General features: G+C 47.6%; 1 protein-coding gene and 1 long non-coding RNA gene across 2 annotated transcripts; both read right to left on the bottom strand.

The window, feature by feature from the left end:
* Window positions 1-2,818: 2,818 nt before the first annotated feature.
* Window positions 2,819-3,675, bottom strand: LOC114783552 (uncharacterized). The gene is made up of 4 exons (XR_003748512.1): window positions 3,645-3,675; window positions 3,526-3,552; window positions 3,191-3,213; window positions 2,819-3,118 (listed from the first exon to the last, which is right to left on the bottom strand). It is a non-coding gene; the product is annotated as an uncharacterized LOC114783552 (long non-coding RNA).
* A 606-nt stretch (window positions 3,676-4,281) lies between these two features.
* LOC114783541 (proliferation-associated protein 2G4) lies at window positions 4,282-10,575 on the bottom strand. Its single transcript, XM_028969030.1, has 13 exons — window positions 10,420-10,575; window positions 9,151-9,279; window positions 8,089-8,194; window positions 7,947-8,016; window positions 7,770-7,862; window positions 6,966-7,029; window positions 6,817-6,895; window positions 6,614-6,692; window positions 6,405-6,538; window positions 6,200-6,294; window positions 5,871-5,998; window positions 5,693-5,746; window positions 4,282-5,313 (listed from the first exon to the last, which is right to left on the bottom strand). Exons 1-13 carry the CDS (start codon window positions 10,505-10,507, stop codon window positions 5,251-5,253), a joined length of 1,182 nt encoding a protein of 393 aa, XP_028824863.1. The 5' UTR covers window positions 10,508-10,575; the 3' UTR covers window positions 4,282-5,250.
* Between the last annotated feature and the right edge of the window lie 3,406 nt (window positions 10,576-13,981).

The raw sequence follows: 13,981 nt of genomic DNA, 5'->3' as shown, positions 1-13,981 counted from the left end.
AGGGACAGTCCCCCCCTGGAGACACTCAGGGTTGTGGGCAGTGGTGGCCCTAGCGGTTAAGGAAGCGGCCCCGTAATCAGAAGGTTGCCGGTTCGAATCCCGATCCGCCGAGGTGCACTGAGCAAAGCACCGTCCCCACACACTGCTCCCCGGGCGCCTGTCATGGCCGCCCACTGCTCACTCAGGGTGATGGGTTAAATGTAGAGGACACATTTCACTGTGAGCACCATGCTGCTGTGTATCACAAGTGACAACTTTGACTTGATGAAGGTCCCGTCCCCACACACTGCTCCCCGGGTGCCTGTCATGGTGGCCGCTGCTCACTTAAATACAGAGGACACATTTCACTGTGTCACCGTGTGCTGTGTATCACTATGACAATCACTTCACTTTAAGTGTCCTGCTCAGGGACACGATGGTAGTAAGTGGGGTTTGAACCTGGGTCTTCTGGTTCATAGGCGAGGGGTAAGGACGCGATCATGACGACCTGGTGTCTGGATGAACGTTTTATGATCCCCCTTCCACATCCAGACTGTGGTAAGTGCTGGTTGCCAGGATTCGGGAAGGATTCGGGTGTCTTCTCCCCATCGTCTGGCTCCGTTACAGGCCACACCGCCAAATGACGATCTGACCTCACTTCACGTGAGAACACACAGAAGGTACTTACAAGAATTATAATTCTTGTTCAGCACGTATGAAGATAAAACATTTAAACAGACACACGGACCGATCTGGAGAGGGGCGTGGTGTGAAATCTGAAATCGCCGGCGTGTGTTTGGAGGTACGCGCCATGTGACGGGCGGTGAAAGTACTCCATTTACAGACGAACATGAAAGAAGGTCACAATTCTGGTTTCCCTGGTGACAAAACCAGCCTTGTGGAACAAACACAAGCGGCCGCTGGGATTCAGACAGAATGCTGGAGGTTATTACAGCAAAAGCCCTAAAAAATAAAATGTTTCTCATCTCGTCATGTTCAGGGGGTACGGACAGTATTCAGACCCCATAAAATTTTTGCCATTTGCTAAAGTCCTTCAAGTTTGTTATTCTCCCTCATTAAAATGTGCACAGCACTCCATAAAAAAAAAAAAAAACATACTGAACTGAAATAAAATCACATGATCTTAATCACACCCTTTGCTCAGTATTTAGTAGAAGCTCCCTTTTGAGTCTTTTTGGGAAAGATGGGAAGTTTTTCCACACCTGGATTTGGGGATCCTCTCCCGTTCTGGCAGGTTGGATGGTAGACGTTGGTGGACGGCCATTTTTACATCTCTCCAGAGATGCCCAGTTGGGTTTAAGTCAGGGTTGTGGCTGGGCCATTCAACGGTCACAGAGTTGTGGTGAAGCCGCTCCTTCCTTCCTTCTTTCGGGGTCATCGTTTTGTTGGAAGTAAACCTTCGGCCCAGTCTGAAGTCCTGAGCACTCTGGAGGTTTTAGTCCAGGATATGGTTGCATCTTTCCCTCAATTGCAATCATGCTGCCACCATGCTTCACTGCTGGGACTGTATGGACAGGTGAGGAGCAATGCTCAAACGGGCAAAAAGTTCTACCTGGGTCTCATCATACCAGAGAATCTGATATCTCACCATCTTGGGGTCCTTCAGGCGTTTAGCAAACTCCGTGTGGACTTCCATGCGTCTTGCACTGAGGAGAGGCTTCCGTCAGGCCACTCTGCTGCAAAGCCCCGATTTTAGTGATCCTGACTGCCTCTCTGGAGCCATAGTCATCTTTGGGCTCTTCTCCCCGACAGCTCAGTTTGGCCAGACGGCCAGCTCTAGGAAGGGTTCTGATCGTCCCAAACGTCTTCCATTTACGAATTATGGAACCTCTTAGGAACCTTAAGTGCAGCAGAATATTTTTGTAAACTTCTCATTTGTAAGGTCTTATATAGACAGGGGTGTGGCTTCCCTAATCAAGTACAATCAATATATATAATCAAACAGAGCTGGACTCAAATGAGGGTGTAGAATCATCTCAAGGATGCTCAGAACAGCAGAGGGTCTGAATATTTAGGACCATGTGATATTTCAGTTTTTCTTTGTTAATAAATCTGCACAAATGTCAACAATTCAGCGTTTTTTCTGTCAGTTTGGGGTGCTGTGTGTCCGTTAATGAGGAAAAAATGGCTGCAATATAACAGGAGTGAAACATTTCAGGGCGTCTGAATACTTTCTGTACCCACTGTACATACATCAAACGTAAAAAATACAATATATGTTCTACATTGTATAGAAATGCCAGGCCAGGCTTTTCATTGCTTTTCAACATTTCCAGCGCCAATATAATGATGCCAAGCAACTACTCTATGCAAAATATGCAAATTAAGGAAGCAGTTACAGTGGAATTGATCAGAGTTAAACCTATTTTAGATGCAAATCAGAATTGTTTAACTCCTCAGAATGCTGTCTAGATGACGTCCTGCAGGAGTCAGGTGTATCTGAACCTTCTTTGATGGCTGTGTCACAGTAAAGCCACCAACGAATCTTGCCTCTTAGTCTCGGTGTGATTAAAACGGCCATCGGGGTGCGTTCACTTTGTAGACGTGTCTGTGGCAGCCTGGCACCAGTTGGCCTCATTTACATTTATGGCATTTATCAGACACCCTTATCCAGAGCGACTTACAGTCAGTAGTAACAGGGACAGTCCCCCCCGGAGACACTCAGGGTTAAGTGTCCTGCTCAGGGACACAATGGTAGTAAGTGGGAGTCGAACCTGGGTCTTCTGGTGAGTGTGTTACCCCCAGGTTACTACCAACCCCAAATTAAACTGGACTGGAGCAGTTCTAAACTGACCAACACATCAAGGACGATAAGCGCTGCAGTTAAAACAAAACTAATTTATTCGTTGTTCTGCGTGATCAGTATTCAAACAAACATCAGCGGAAACCTGCCAAAGCGGCGTCAGAGTCAGGAATATTTCTCTCAAAACCATAACGCTTTATTGAAGGCCGTATGAAACGGAAACAGTGCAGAGCTGGACCGAGGTCCGCAGAGAAGATCTTTCCTGGGTCCGGAAGGCGGTGGACCTGCCCAGGGATGGACGGCTGGCCGCCGCGGACTTCTCCGCCCGGACTTCACTTGGACCTCTGCCTCATCTTCCTCCTTTTGCGCTTCAGCCTGGGAAAGCGCAGCACAGACGTTGAGAACTTCGCTTCTCTTCTGCTCCACTTGCACCAGCTGAGAACTCACCTGCGCATGCGCTTCTTCCTCCACTGAAAAGAAAAGGAGCAGGCGGGAGATGATCAGTTCCAGGTCGCGTTTAAAACCGCGTTCGCGACCACAATTCGGTACGTGGCTGGTTCCGGTACTAGACTGACGTGCACGACGCGGTTCCGTCAAGCTGGACGCCGCAGAGCTCAACGCGGCGCAGCCTTACGTGCAAGCGAGCTCTGCTGCAGCCCAGTATTTAGAAAAGGGAATTAGTTCGTTTAATTAAAAATCACGCTTCATTAGCAGACGTGAGCTAGAGACGCCTGGCACCACGGAAGCGGCCTAAACCGACGTCAGACGCGGCCAATACTCACCTTCGCCCTCATCGTCTGGAGTCGAGCCTGCAAAACATGCGAGAGGAGTTAGCAAAATTCACGGATTACCAAAAGCGACGACAGATGCGACACGAGGTCTTATTTCAGGGCCAGCGTACCTCCCAAAGACGGAAGTGACTCGAGTGCTCGTCATCGGCGCGACACGGGTGATTTATAGCTGCGATGACGTCAAACGGGCGCTAGCGCAAGTGCCGCCGGGAAACGTAGTCCTTTTTAACGGCATGGCGGCGATGGCAGAACACGTGACACTGACATTAGCTTTGTTTTTAACTCGGAAGTGCTGAAGAACTTCCAAAATTACAAGTGGTAGTTGTGTTTGAAAGCGAAGCGAGTGTCATCGTGAAACACTGCAGCACAGCACACGATGAAACGTGGTCTAAATTCCTCAGAAGGCTCATAGGAAGTGACATGCAGGCGTCGGACTGTTGCACCGAGACCATCGAAAATTGTGTTTTGAATTAAACTGGATCTTTTGATTCAAGGTGAAGAACTACCATGGATCTTAGTTTTCATTTCTGCTGTCAGCAGCTTCAAACCTTAATTTTTTTAAGTTAAACAGGTCAAACGCAATAAAGACTACCCAGTGATTCCCAACTCCACTATACAATATACGGGTCAATATATTCTTCTAATTAGTCTTGTAATGCACGCAGAAATACAAATTCACACCATGTATAATTATTATAAAGTTTTATTTCATAAGTTCTCTGCAAGGAAAACAGAAACAAACCCAACTTTCGTGTTCACCCCCAACTTTTAATTTGTCATCCAATAACCTGGCTCCTCACGTCCAAAATCTGTGTAGTTTTACACTTGGCCAATCAATAACGGCGGCTACAACAGGCTCCGCCTCCAAAACAGCCTTTCCTTCTCATGGTTCAGTTAAAATTAAAAAAAAAAAAAAAAAAAAGCACAGCACTACGCAAACTTTTGATTGGTGGATCTGTAAACTCGTATCGTGGCCATAGTAAACACTGGGGATTACGCTGTAGTCCTGAAACACGTTAAAAACGCTTAACGAATGCAGAGTAGCATTTCGGTCGTCCTAAACAGAAACGAACGAATGGTGGTGGAAAAAAAAAAAAAGACCCGGCAAAAGACCAGACGCTCGGAGAGGATCTGTGCGGCAGTTTAAGCAGAAGGCCGTCTGCACGTAGCGAAAAGGGCTCGTGCGTCGTTACCGTGTTCCGTATCAGGCAAGACACCCGGCAGGAGGACTGAGACGTGGTTCGCTATGCTACTGGCAGTGAGACAGAAGCTCCTGCTGAAACAGGATATTCAGCGAACGAAAAACGTTTTTTGGTCATTTTCTTTTCTTTTTTGGGGGGTAATTTGGAAGAAAACTGCACGCAGTCGTTTGTCCATCTTACCAGTGAAGACCAGAGAGAAAAATCACTTCATGCAAACACCACGGGATGGCACGGGAACATTTCACATCATGATTCTCGTTTTGGAACGGCCCATCCACCCGCCCCCGATTGGACGGCGAGGAGTCTGGGGACGTCACTATGAGCCTGTGTGGGCCCTATTTTCTTTCTTTTTTTTATTTTTTTCTTTAAATCGTAAATTTTGCTCCGTAGGTGCAGGAGGTCTCTCATTGGCTGAGGGCAGTGGGGGGCAGGTGAAGGTCGTGGATCTCGTTCTGCTCGGCCTGGTTTTTGGGTGGTTTCCGTCAGTCAGTCAGTGCTGAAGGCGGGACGGCAGTTACTCGGCGGCTTCGCTCTCCTCGCCGGCCTGGCCGGTGGCGGTTTCAGCGTTCTTGGAGGCCTGTCACCAGACAGTCGTATTCCATAAACAACTTTTATATTCATCATGGTGTGTGTTTACAGGGAGGGCCATTTATATGGATACACCTTAATAAAATGGGAATGGTTGGTGACATTGAACACATTTTATAAGTGGTCAGAAACTTGTAAATAACTCATGATAACACCATTGTTTTTACCAATAAATTTGATGTGTCACATGACCCTCTTCCTATGGTCACCACCCATCTTGAAAAGTTTGCCCCCTCACATATACTAATGTGCCACAAACAGGACGTTAATGTCACCAACCATTCCCGTTTTTTGACGGTGTATTCATTTAAATGGCCCACCCTGTGTGTGTGTGTATATATAAAACCTTAAGGAAGAAAGAACAATACCTTCTTTTTCTTCTTCTTCTGTGCCTTGCGGCTTACAGAACTTTGAAGCAGAGCCTGTAAGCGAACATTTGGAGAAAACCGGACGTCATGAAAAGACAAAGCCAGGACACTGCTGGACATTTCTCGTGAACCTTGCCAATTTTTATCATTTTTTTTGTGAGAGCATTTTCAGTCTCACCTTGAGCTCGGGGTCCTGCACCTCATGTTCGGTCTTGAAGAGATCAGGGTCAAAAGGGCCGCTGGTGATCCTCAGGGGCCCGTTGGCCATCAGCAGCACGGTGAACTTGAACTGAGCCACGAACTCGCCTGAGCAGCAGCAGACAATCACCACACGTTCACCGTTTTCCTTTCGTCCTCAATTAGCCAAATTTAACTGATAAAAGGGCGCCACCTACCATGTCCCAGTGGTATTTCAGATTAATCACAGTACTAATAATCTAATATAAATAATGTATGATTCAAAGATTATTTTTGGCTCAACGTTCCGGTCGTAAACAGATTACTTACCCTCCTTCTCATGCAGGACATTGAAAGGCTGCAGAAGCTCGTGCTTGGCACACTCCACCACACCCAGACGTGCCTTCCCCTCGTCCTCAAAAGCCCTGACATGGGACACACAGCAACATCCACGGTCAATATTGTCACAGCAAGTAGATTCTACGCTGAATATTTAAACATTAATGATTTTTAAATAAATAAATTTTAGTTGTACCTGAGAGTAAAGGGCATGGTGTCGAAACGGCGTTCCACCTCGCTGAAGAACATTCTTGAGGTCTTCATCTTTAGTCCGTACTGCTTGCTGGGGTCACGTTTATAAATGGTGGTCCTCTGTCCGGAGTCTTTGGCCTTGGGCAGAATGAACTGTTAGGACCGGCACGTTCGGGAGGGCGAGACGCGCGGGAGCGTGAAATTCAGCCTCACCTTGCCTTCACCGGTGCTGATCAGCACGTCCACAGCGTACACTTCATGCACCTCAAACTCCGCCTTCTCGTGGTCTTTCCTTTATATACACACACACACACACACACACACACACACATATTATATATATATGTGTGTGTGTGTGTGTAAAAAAACACTTTAAATCATACTATGCAATGGAAGTGAACACATGGTCCCCTCACCTCTGCTGGTCGGTGGGATTCTGAATGATGGTCTTCTCCCCATCGATGACGTGCTGCTTCAGCTGGTGAGACAGCATGCCTGTGAAGAGTAAAGCGTAAGTGCGTGCAGGTCGGACCGAGCGGAGGGACCGTCGCAGTGCGGGACTCACCCTCAATAGGCGCGCATTTGAAACTCTGGGCGATCTTGTTCCACGCCTCTGTGACTTGTGTGTTCTGCCAGGATCATCGAGAAAAAGGTCAAATGTTTCAGACTGTGCAGGGCGACTTTCTGTATTAAGTTAATTTAAGTGATTGTCACATGTGATACACAGCAGCACAGCACACAGTGCACACAGTGAAATGTGTCCTCTGCATTTAACCATCACCCTGAGTGAGCAGTGGGCGGCCATGACAGGCGCCCGGGGAGCAGTGTGTGGGGACGGTGCTTTGCTCAGTGGCACACAGGCAGGTCGGGATTCGAACTGGCAACCTTCTGATTACAGTGCAGTTTCCTTAACCACTAGGCCACCACTGCCCAACAATTGGCCTGAACAGGGACTTCAACCTTGGACCCTCAGATTAAAAGTCTGATGCTCTACTGACTGAGCTATCCAGGGTCACCTATCATGAAAATGTGACTTTGTGAAATGATTGAACATTAATACGAGTTCCCCGATCCTGTCTATGGTCCTGCAGTATCTAGAAATGGTGATCGCTGTATGGTGATCAGTTTTTTTTCACCGTTTTTTCAGTTTTCACCGTTCAGAGAGCGGCAGCTCAGACGGTCGGACCCGGAGTTTGTCCCCTTGTGACGTCATAAGGGGAAAGGTCACCTCCCGTTTCTCATGTTTTTTCTGCCCAGAGAATCTCCACCGACCGCCATGGCTTCCAGGTGCGTGTTTTCGAGTAATCAGTTCGAAAGCGTCGCCCTACAGAACAGAAGAAAAGACTCGTGCTCGGTCCAACGTTCGTACCTGGTTGCCGGGTTTCACCAGACGCAGCGCGGCCTCAGCACAAAGGTGGGCGGCCTTCAGGACGTCAGCCTTCCGACCCGTCACTGGGGCATCCTGAGACAGTCACATGGCTGAGACGGGCACAGCGCCGACGCTTTCCGTAAACCAGTCAAAAACGTTCGTAAGACAGTTTCAAACCTTAGACGCGCCAACGACGAAGCTGTGAGCCACGTTGGAGATGAAGCCATCGACGTGCACGCCCAGATCTCTGGAGGGGACGGAACGTGAGTCATGGGGGGGGCGAGTGGCATTAAGATATTTCCTCACGGCGCAAACCTACATTTTCACCAGGTCTCCGTCCTTCAGCACGTAGTCAGGGTCACTCTTCAGAGGCGAGAAGTGGCACACGCAGTTGTTCACGGACACGCTGGTCGGAAAGGCGATACCTGCGAAACGGGGGCGATAGCTGAACACGCGCACACACGCAACCAGGGTTCTTACACGGTCATGCTGAAGAATTCCCAGTTACTCTAAAGGCAAATTTTAAATTCACAAAATGTGAAATTTACCAGGAAATTGTGAAACTAAACTCATGTTAACCCTGAAAAGCTTAAGTGAAACGACAGCGTTTCGTCCTCATAGCTCACACAAGTCCGAACGGACTCATCGTGTTCCGGTGTAGATCATCAGCAGTCTTTTATATACAACAGAAGTGCACTAGTTTTATACGCTGTAGTTGTAAAAGTGGAAAAACGTCCTTCATTATACAGGTCAGGCCAAACGTTTGGACGCACTCTCTCATTCGACGTGTTTTCTTTATTTTCATGACCATTTACGTTGGTAGATTCTCACTGAAGGCATCAGAACTATGAATGAACACATGTGGAGTTCTGTACTTAACAAAAAGTGGAGACCTGACCTCCACAGTCACCGGACCTGAACCCAATCCAGATGGTTTGGGGTGAGCTGGACCAACAAGTGCTAAACACCTCTGGGAACTCCTTCAAGACTGTTGGAGAAGCATTTCAGGTGACGACCTATTGAAGCTCATCGAGAGAATGCCAAGAGTGTGTAAAGCAGTAACCAGAGCAAAGAAACTAGAATATAAAACATGTTTTCAGCTATTTCACCTTTTTTTGTTAAGTACAGAACTCCACATGTGTTCATTCATAGTTTTGATGCCTTCAGTGAGAATCTACCAACGTAAATGCTCATGAAAAGAAAGAAAACACGTTGAATGAGAAGATGTCCAAAACTTTTGGCCGACTTTTCCAGAACTTGTATGGTTATTTCGTATTCCAAAACCTTTCAAGACCTGGAAAAACCTCTTTTCAAACTACACGGCTTTTCCAGGAGCCCTTCCCAACGTGCCGTTTCACTCGGCATGCCGTGGTCTCCATACCTTTCTTAATTTCCTTCTCCTTCTTGAACACCTTGCCCGTTTCCGCCACGATGAAGGCGTCTCCTTTCTCGCACAGGCTGAGCACGGACACCCCAGGCTTGGCGGCATCCGTAACCACGCGCAAGGTCTCTGGATGGGGGGAGGGAGAGAGAGAGAGAGAGAGAGAGAGCGGTAGTGAGTCCCGGCGCACCAACACGGTCCGGGAGATGGATGTGTAAACGAAGGGCGCCGAGCACGCCGACTTCAACATTTCACGCTAAAAAATGACACACAACGTCTCCGGCAGCGGGGAAACCGGCCAAATGTGCAGCCAGGTGCCAACAGCTTTATAACCGTACAGCTTTGGGTCCATCAGGTAAATGATCTCTTCCTATTGGAGATCTGCGCGACGTTTGTTGGCCGCAGACGTTAAGGAGAGTGACCGGGAGGATGGAGGACCAGCACGAATCGGTACCTAGTGGGTAACACACTCGCCTATGAACCAGAAGACCCAGGTTCAAATGCCACTTACTACCATTGTGTCCCTGAGCAGGACACTTAACCCTGAGTGTCTCCAGGGGGGGACAGTCCCTGTAACTACTGACTGTAAGTCACTCTGGATAAGGGCGTCTGGTAAATGCTGTAAATGTAAAATGTAAAAAAAAAAAGCCTATTTCAATTCCTAAAACCTGGCAGGACACCTCACACGTCCTAACCAGACCGTCCCAACGCTCCCCGTTTCCTGCAATGTGTGCTGCTGATGTACTACACTGGTTCTATCCACGCACTTCAGCAGAACACAGACCCACTACCCACGATGCCTCTGCTTGCTTTTTACGTCTTTTATTCCATCTTATTTCTGAAACTACTACTTTTTTCTTTACTGTGCACGGTCAGAACGGACCGGTCCAGGGCGCGTTTCGCCGGGACATATAAAAGACCCTCGAATCTCGCAAGGCACGAACGGGCAACTTTTGCTTCCCTCTGTGCTAACCAGTTAGCGCCACCGGGGGACCTCGACTCGCGGCCGACCTGCACCACAACGCGCCAAATTCCGCGAAATGGCGCGCTGTGTGCGTGCGCGGGAGACGCGACAAGGTCACGACAGACGGGACAGTGTAATTCGTTTTAGTCCAGCGTTTTATTCGGTCTTTATTTACGGCCGCGCTAGCATTAGCACGCCGGCTAGCGGGCAGCCCGCCCTCCGCGGCGGGCACGTGGCCGCGCGGCCGCCCGCAGCCGCGGCGTCTTCTCGGCGGAGGGAGGGACCGGCCGCCGGGGGACACTCACGGTTGGCGATGTCCGCGCCCATCTTGTACTTGGTGACCACCAGGTCGTCGGCCACGGTCTGCTCCTGCTGCTCGTCGTCGCCCGACATGCTGCTCGGCCGCCCGCGCAACTTTCCCGTCGCGCCCCGCTGTCTGGGCGGCGCGCTGATGACGCGTCACCGGGTTCCGCTTCACTCTCACCGCGCGTAGCCAGCGTTCACCAGACGCCCTTATCCAGAGCGACTTACAGTCAGTAGTTACTGGGACAGTCCCCCCTGGAGACACTCAGGGTTAAGTGTCTTGCTCAGGGACACGATGGTAGTAAGTGGGGTTTGAACCTGGGTCTTCTGGTTCATAGGCGAGTGTGTTACCCACTAGGCTACTACCAGCCTACTTTCAGTACCCTACCACCCTTACAGTCAGTAGTTACAGGGACAGTCCCCCCCCCTGTAGACACTCAGGGTTAAGTGTCCTGCTCAGGGACACGATGGTAGTAAGTGGGGTTTGAACCTGGGTCTTCTGGTTCATAGGCGAGTATTACCCGCTGATCTGGATCACAATTTATGATGTCACCCACTTTGTTTTTATCCTTGATAGCGGAAGGGGAATATATGTCGTCTGGTCATGCCTACTCTTGTCATGTCAAATTGTATTGTTGCACTTGTTTGTCTCGTGTATACTTTTGTCCTTTGATTGTGATGTCTATCTGTTCTGCTCTGTGTTGCACCCTGGTCCTGGAGGAACGATATTTCAATTCACTGACAATAAACCTGCTTGAACTTGAACGTCCGCCTTTTCTCTAGTTCACCATATAAATTAACGGGTATTACCCAACATTGTTCAATCCTAATGATTACTTAAAATGAATTAGGGGTTAAACGATCAAATATTTTTACAATCAAGTATTCTATCAATTTTTTATCGACACACACACACAGAAACATAAAACATATTAAGAATAATGTATTAAATGTAAATGAAATATGCTAATACATAATTATTTTTCATTTCTTTGTAAAACCTGTTGTCGGTACAATACTGAATTTACCCAGATAAACGTAAACAATCTTCCATCAGTTTTTGCACTCCAGTACCAACAATCACCCCGATGTAAATTAATAGACACTTTGGTGCGTAACAACTGCAACATTTATTTCTTATATAGCCCATAATCACGTACTGTACGTCTCAATGGGCTTTGACGGGCCATACAGTTGACACCCAACACACTTGACCCTTCTGCACACAACAAAAAACTCCACAAAAAAAACTGTAGGAGAGAGAAAAAAGGTTGTAAGAAACGTTGGGAAGGAGTGATATAGAGAGGGACGTCCTTCCAGGGTAGAGTGAACCTGCAAATGGTGTCACTGTAGGGTTTGTGATGGTTTGTCCTACAGCTGTAGAGGTGGAGAAGTGTGGTATAGAGCATCTGTCCATGTCTGGAGGTCCTGGACAGTGCAGAGTAGGTTTTAGTCCAGTGTCATGGTGGACATTACGCGTCCATTATGATGCTACTGGTCCATTTGAAGATCCCTGATGCTCTAGCTGTTACGGTGGTGGTGGCTGTGGTGACCCTCCGGTACGTTTCATACTAAGTCGTCTCCTTAGCAGTTCATTGCCAGGGACTAAGATTATTCTGGTGGTCTCTTCACTGGAGTCTGATTCGGTTTGTGTTTTGTTTTCTGCGATTTCGCTCAACCCAGGAGAAATTTATAGTGACATAATGAGCTTGGATTGACAATATTATGAATGTATGAAATGTGCTTTATTTGGAAGCCCCCCACCTCCCTCAGTCCAGCAGCAAGGATCTTGCGCTCACGTCCCACTTATGTGGGTGGGATAGAATTTAGCTCATTGTTCACAGCTCCTTAAATACCGCATGCTGCAATACTACTTATTTTACATGGAAATGGAATTAGTTGGTGCTATTTCTATTTCTGTTACTATTTCTAGTTGATACTGTAAAAACAATGAAGACCATGTGGTGTGGGAGATGAGAATAGAGAGTGTAGAAAAACTTTTTCTCCCTCCACACAAAAGCACTGTATTCATCCACTCCAATTTGATGTTACCTGGCAGAAAGAAGCATGGCACAATAGAGGTTAAAAATGAACAGTTTCTAATTTATTAACGCCGGTAAATAATTATTGTAGTTACATGTGAATATTGAATGTAAAAAGGTACCAAGGTTATAGAGAAAATAAAAATGAGAAGAAAGAGTAAAGAGGGAGAAGAGAAGAAGAGGGGGAGAGAAAGACTCAGAAGCCTTCTGGCTTCCGGCAAGAAAGCTCAGAGACCCTTTTCCACATGTGAGCAGACCTTTATACCCCTGGCCTACAGGAAGTTGTCACACCTCTGTTATGCAAGACAAAAGCAGGCTCCCGTGATGTCCATTCTTACAATACTGTTAGTTGATAGTATTCCTACACATCCATCAATCCAATGCACAGTTTCCTGGGAAATGTTCAGTGAAAACAGTGTTGGGCCAGACAGCTAACACTCAACACCTTTTCTAATAGTTCAGAAATTTGAGCGGGCGCAGAGATCATCACATTTACATTACATTTACATTTACAGCATTTATCAGACGCCCTTATCCAGAGCGACTTACAATCAGTAGTTACAGGGACAGTCTCCCTGGAGCAATTTAGGGTTAAGTGTCTTGCTCAGGGACACGATGGTAGTAAGTGGGATTCGAACCCAGGTCTTCTGGTTCATAGGCGAGTGTGTTACCCACTAGGCTACTACCAGCCTATATACAGAATTAAAATGTTCTTTATTTCTGAAACAGATTTCTTGGCTGTGAGCCTCGCTGGACAATAAAGGTGCCCCGGCCGGCTGAGCGGAGTTTAAAGTGGAACCGACCATTTGAATAAGCGTCGCGTTTTACTTTGTGAGCCGGTTATTGGACGCGCTCCGGCCCGTCAGAGAATCCTCTTAAAATGCAGCCGGTGCGCCTCGCAAAATGAGGCCGACCTAACACCGCAAACGGGGAACAGAAAACCGGTCGGTGGCCATGCAATCATGATGTCAGGGCAGCATGGACGCACGCATGTGAAGAAAAGCTGCGATGCCCAGGATTTATTGTTGCCCTCAGCACAAACCGCCACTGCCTTGTAGGAGAAGTGAGGATGCTTCAGTTCCAGGAGTGCATCGATATCTTCATTTTCTCAAATGAAACGCCTTTAAACTTCGAGTCTGCTTCAGTTAAACAGTTTGAGATAACAGATGGACTTTGGTGACAAATTAAACAAGGTCTCCGGGCAAAGAATTGACCTCGAATATTTTTGGTTATCGGACCATTCGCGTTACTCGAATACTCGTCTCAGCCCTAAAAGGAATCTCTCTATCACGTGCATAGACACTTTAAGTGCAGGTTATGCAGTAGAGTCTGGGAAGTAAAGACTTACTTGAGACACAAACCGTGACCTGCTTCTGTGGCCTGGCGTGGTGTCCTTCTCACATTCACATCGGAGGGACGTAAATTCCCAAAGTGTGTTTGAAAAGCGAAAGTAGTGTCATGAGCTCAGCATCAGGCTGTAGCACCTGCATGTTGTCTCTGTTGCTCTCCCAGACGTTATTGT

The sequence above is a fragment of the Denticeps clupeoides genome, unplaced genomic scaffold (genome assembly GCF_900700375.1).
Source record: "Denticeps clupeoides unplaced genomic scaffold, fDenClu1.1, whole genome shotgun sequence".
NCBI classification, from domain to species: domain Eukaryota; kingdom Metazoa; phylum Chordata; class Actinopteri; order Clupeiformes; family Denticipitidae; genus Denticeps; species Denticeps clupeoides.
The sequence above is the reverse complement of the archived record's forward strand: the minus strand, read 5'-3'. Positions and strand labels throughout refer to the sequence as shown.

What these genes read in the sequence shown, in the direction of transcription:
- LOC114783541 (XM_028969030.1), bottom strand. Translation starts at nt 10,507, where the DNA reads ATGTCGGGCGACGACGAGCAGCAGGAGCAGACCGTGGCCGACGACCTG. An exon ending in GGAGAAGGAAATTAAGAAAG is followed by an intron (nt 8,195 to 9,150) that starts GTATGGAGACCA and finishes CCCGTTTCGCAG; the next exon opens with GTATCGCCTTTCCGACCAGC. An exon ending in CAAATGCGCGCCTATTGAGG is followed by an intron (nt 6,896 to 6,965) that starts GTGAGTCCCGCA and finishes TACTCTTCACAG; the next exon opens with GCATGCTGTCTCACCAGCTG.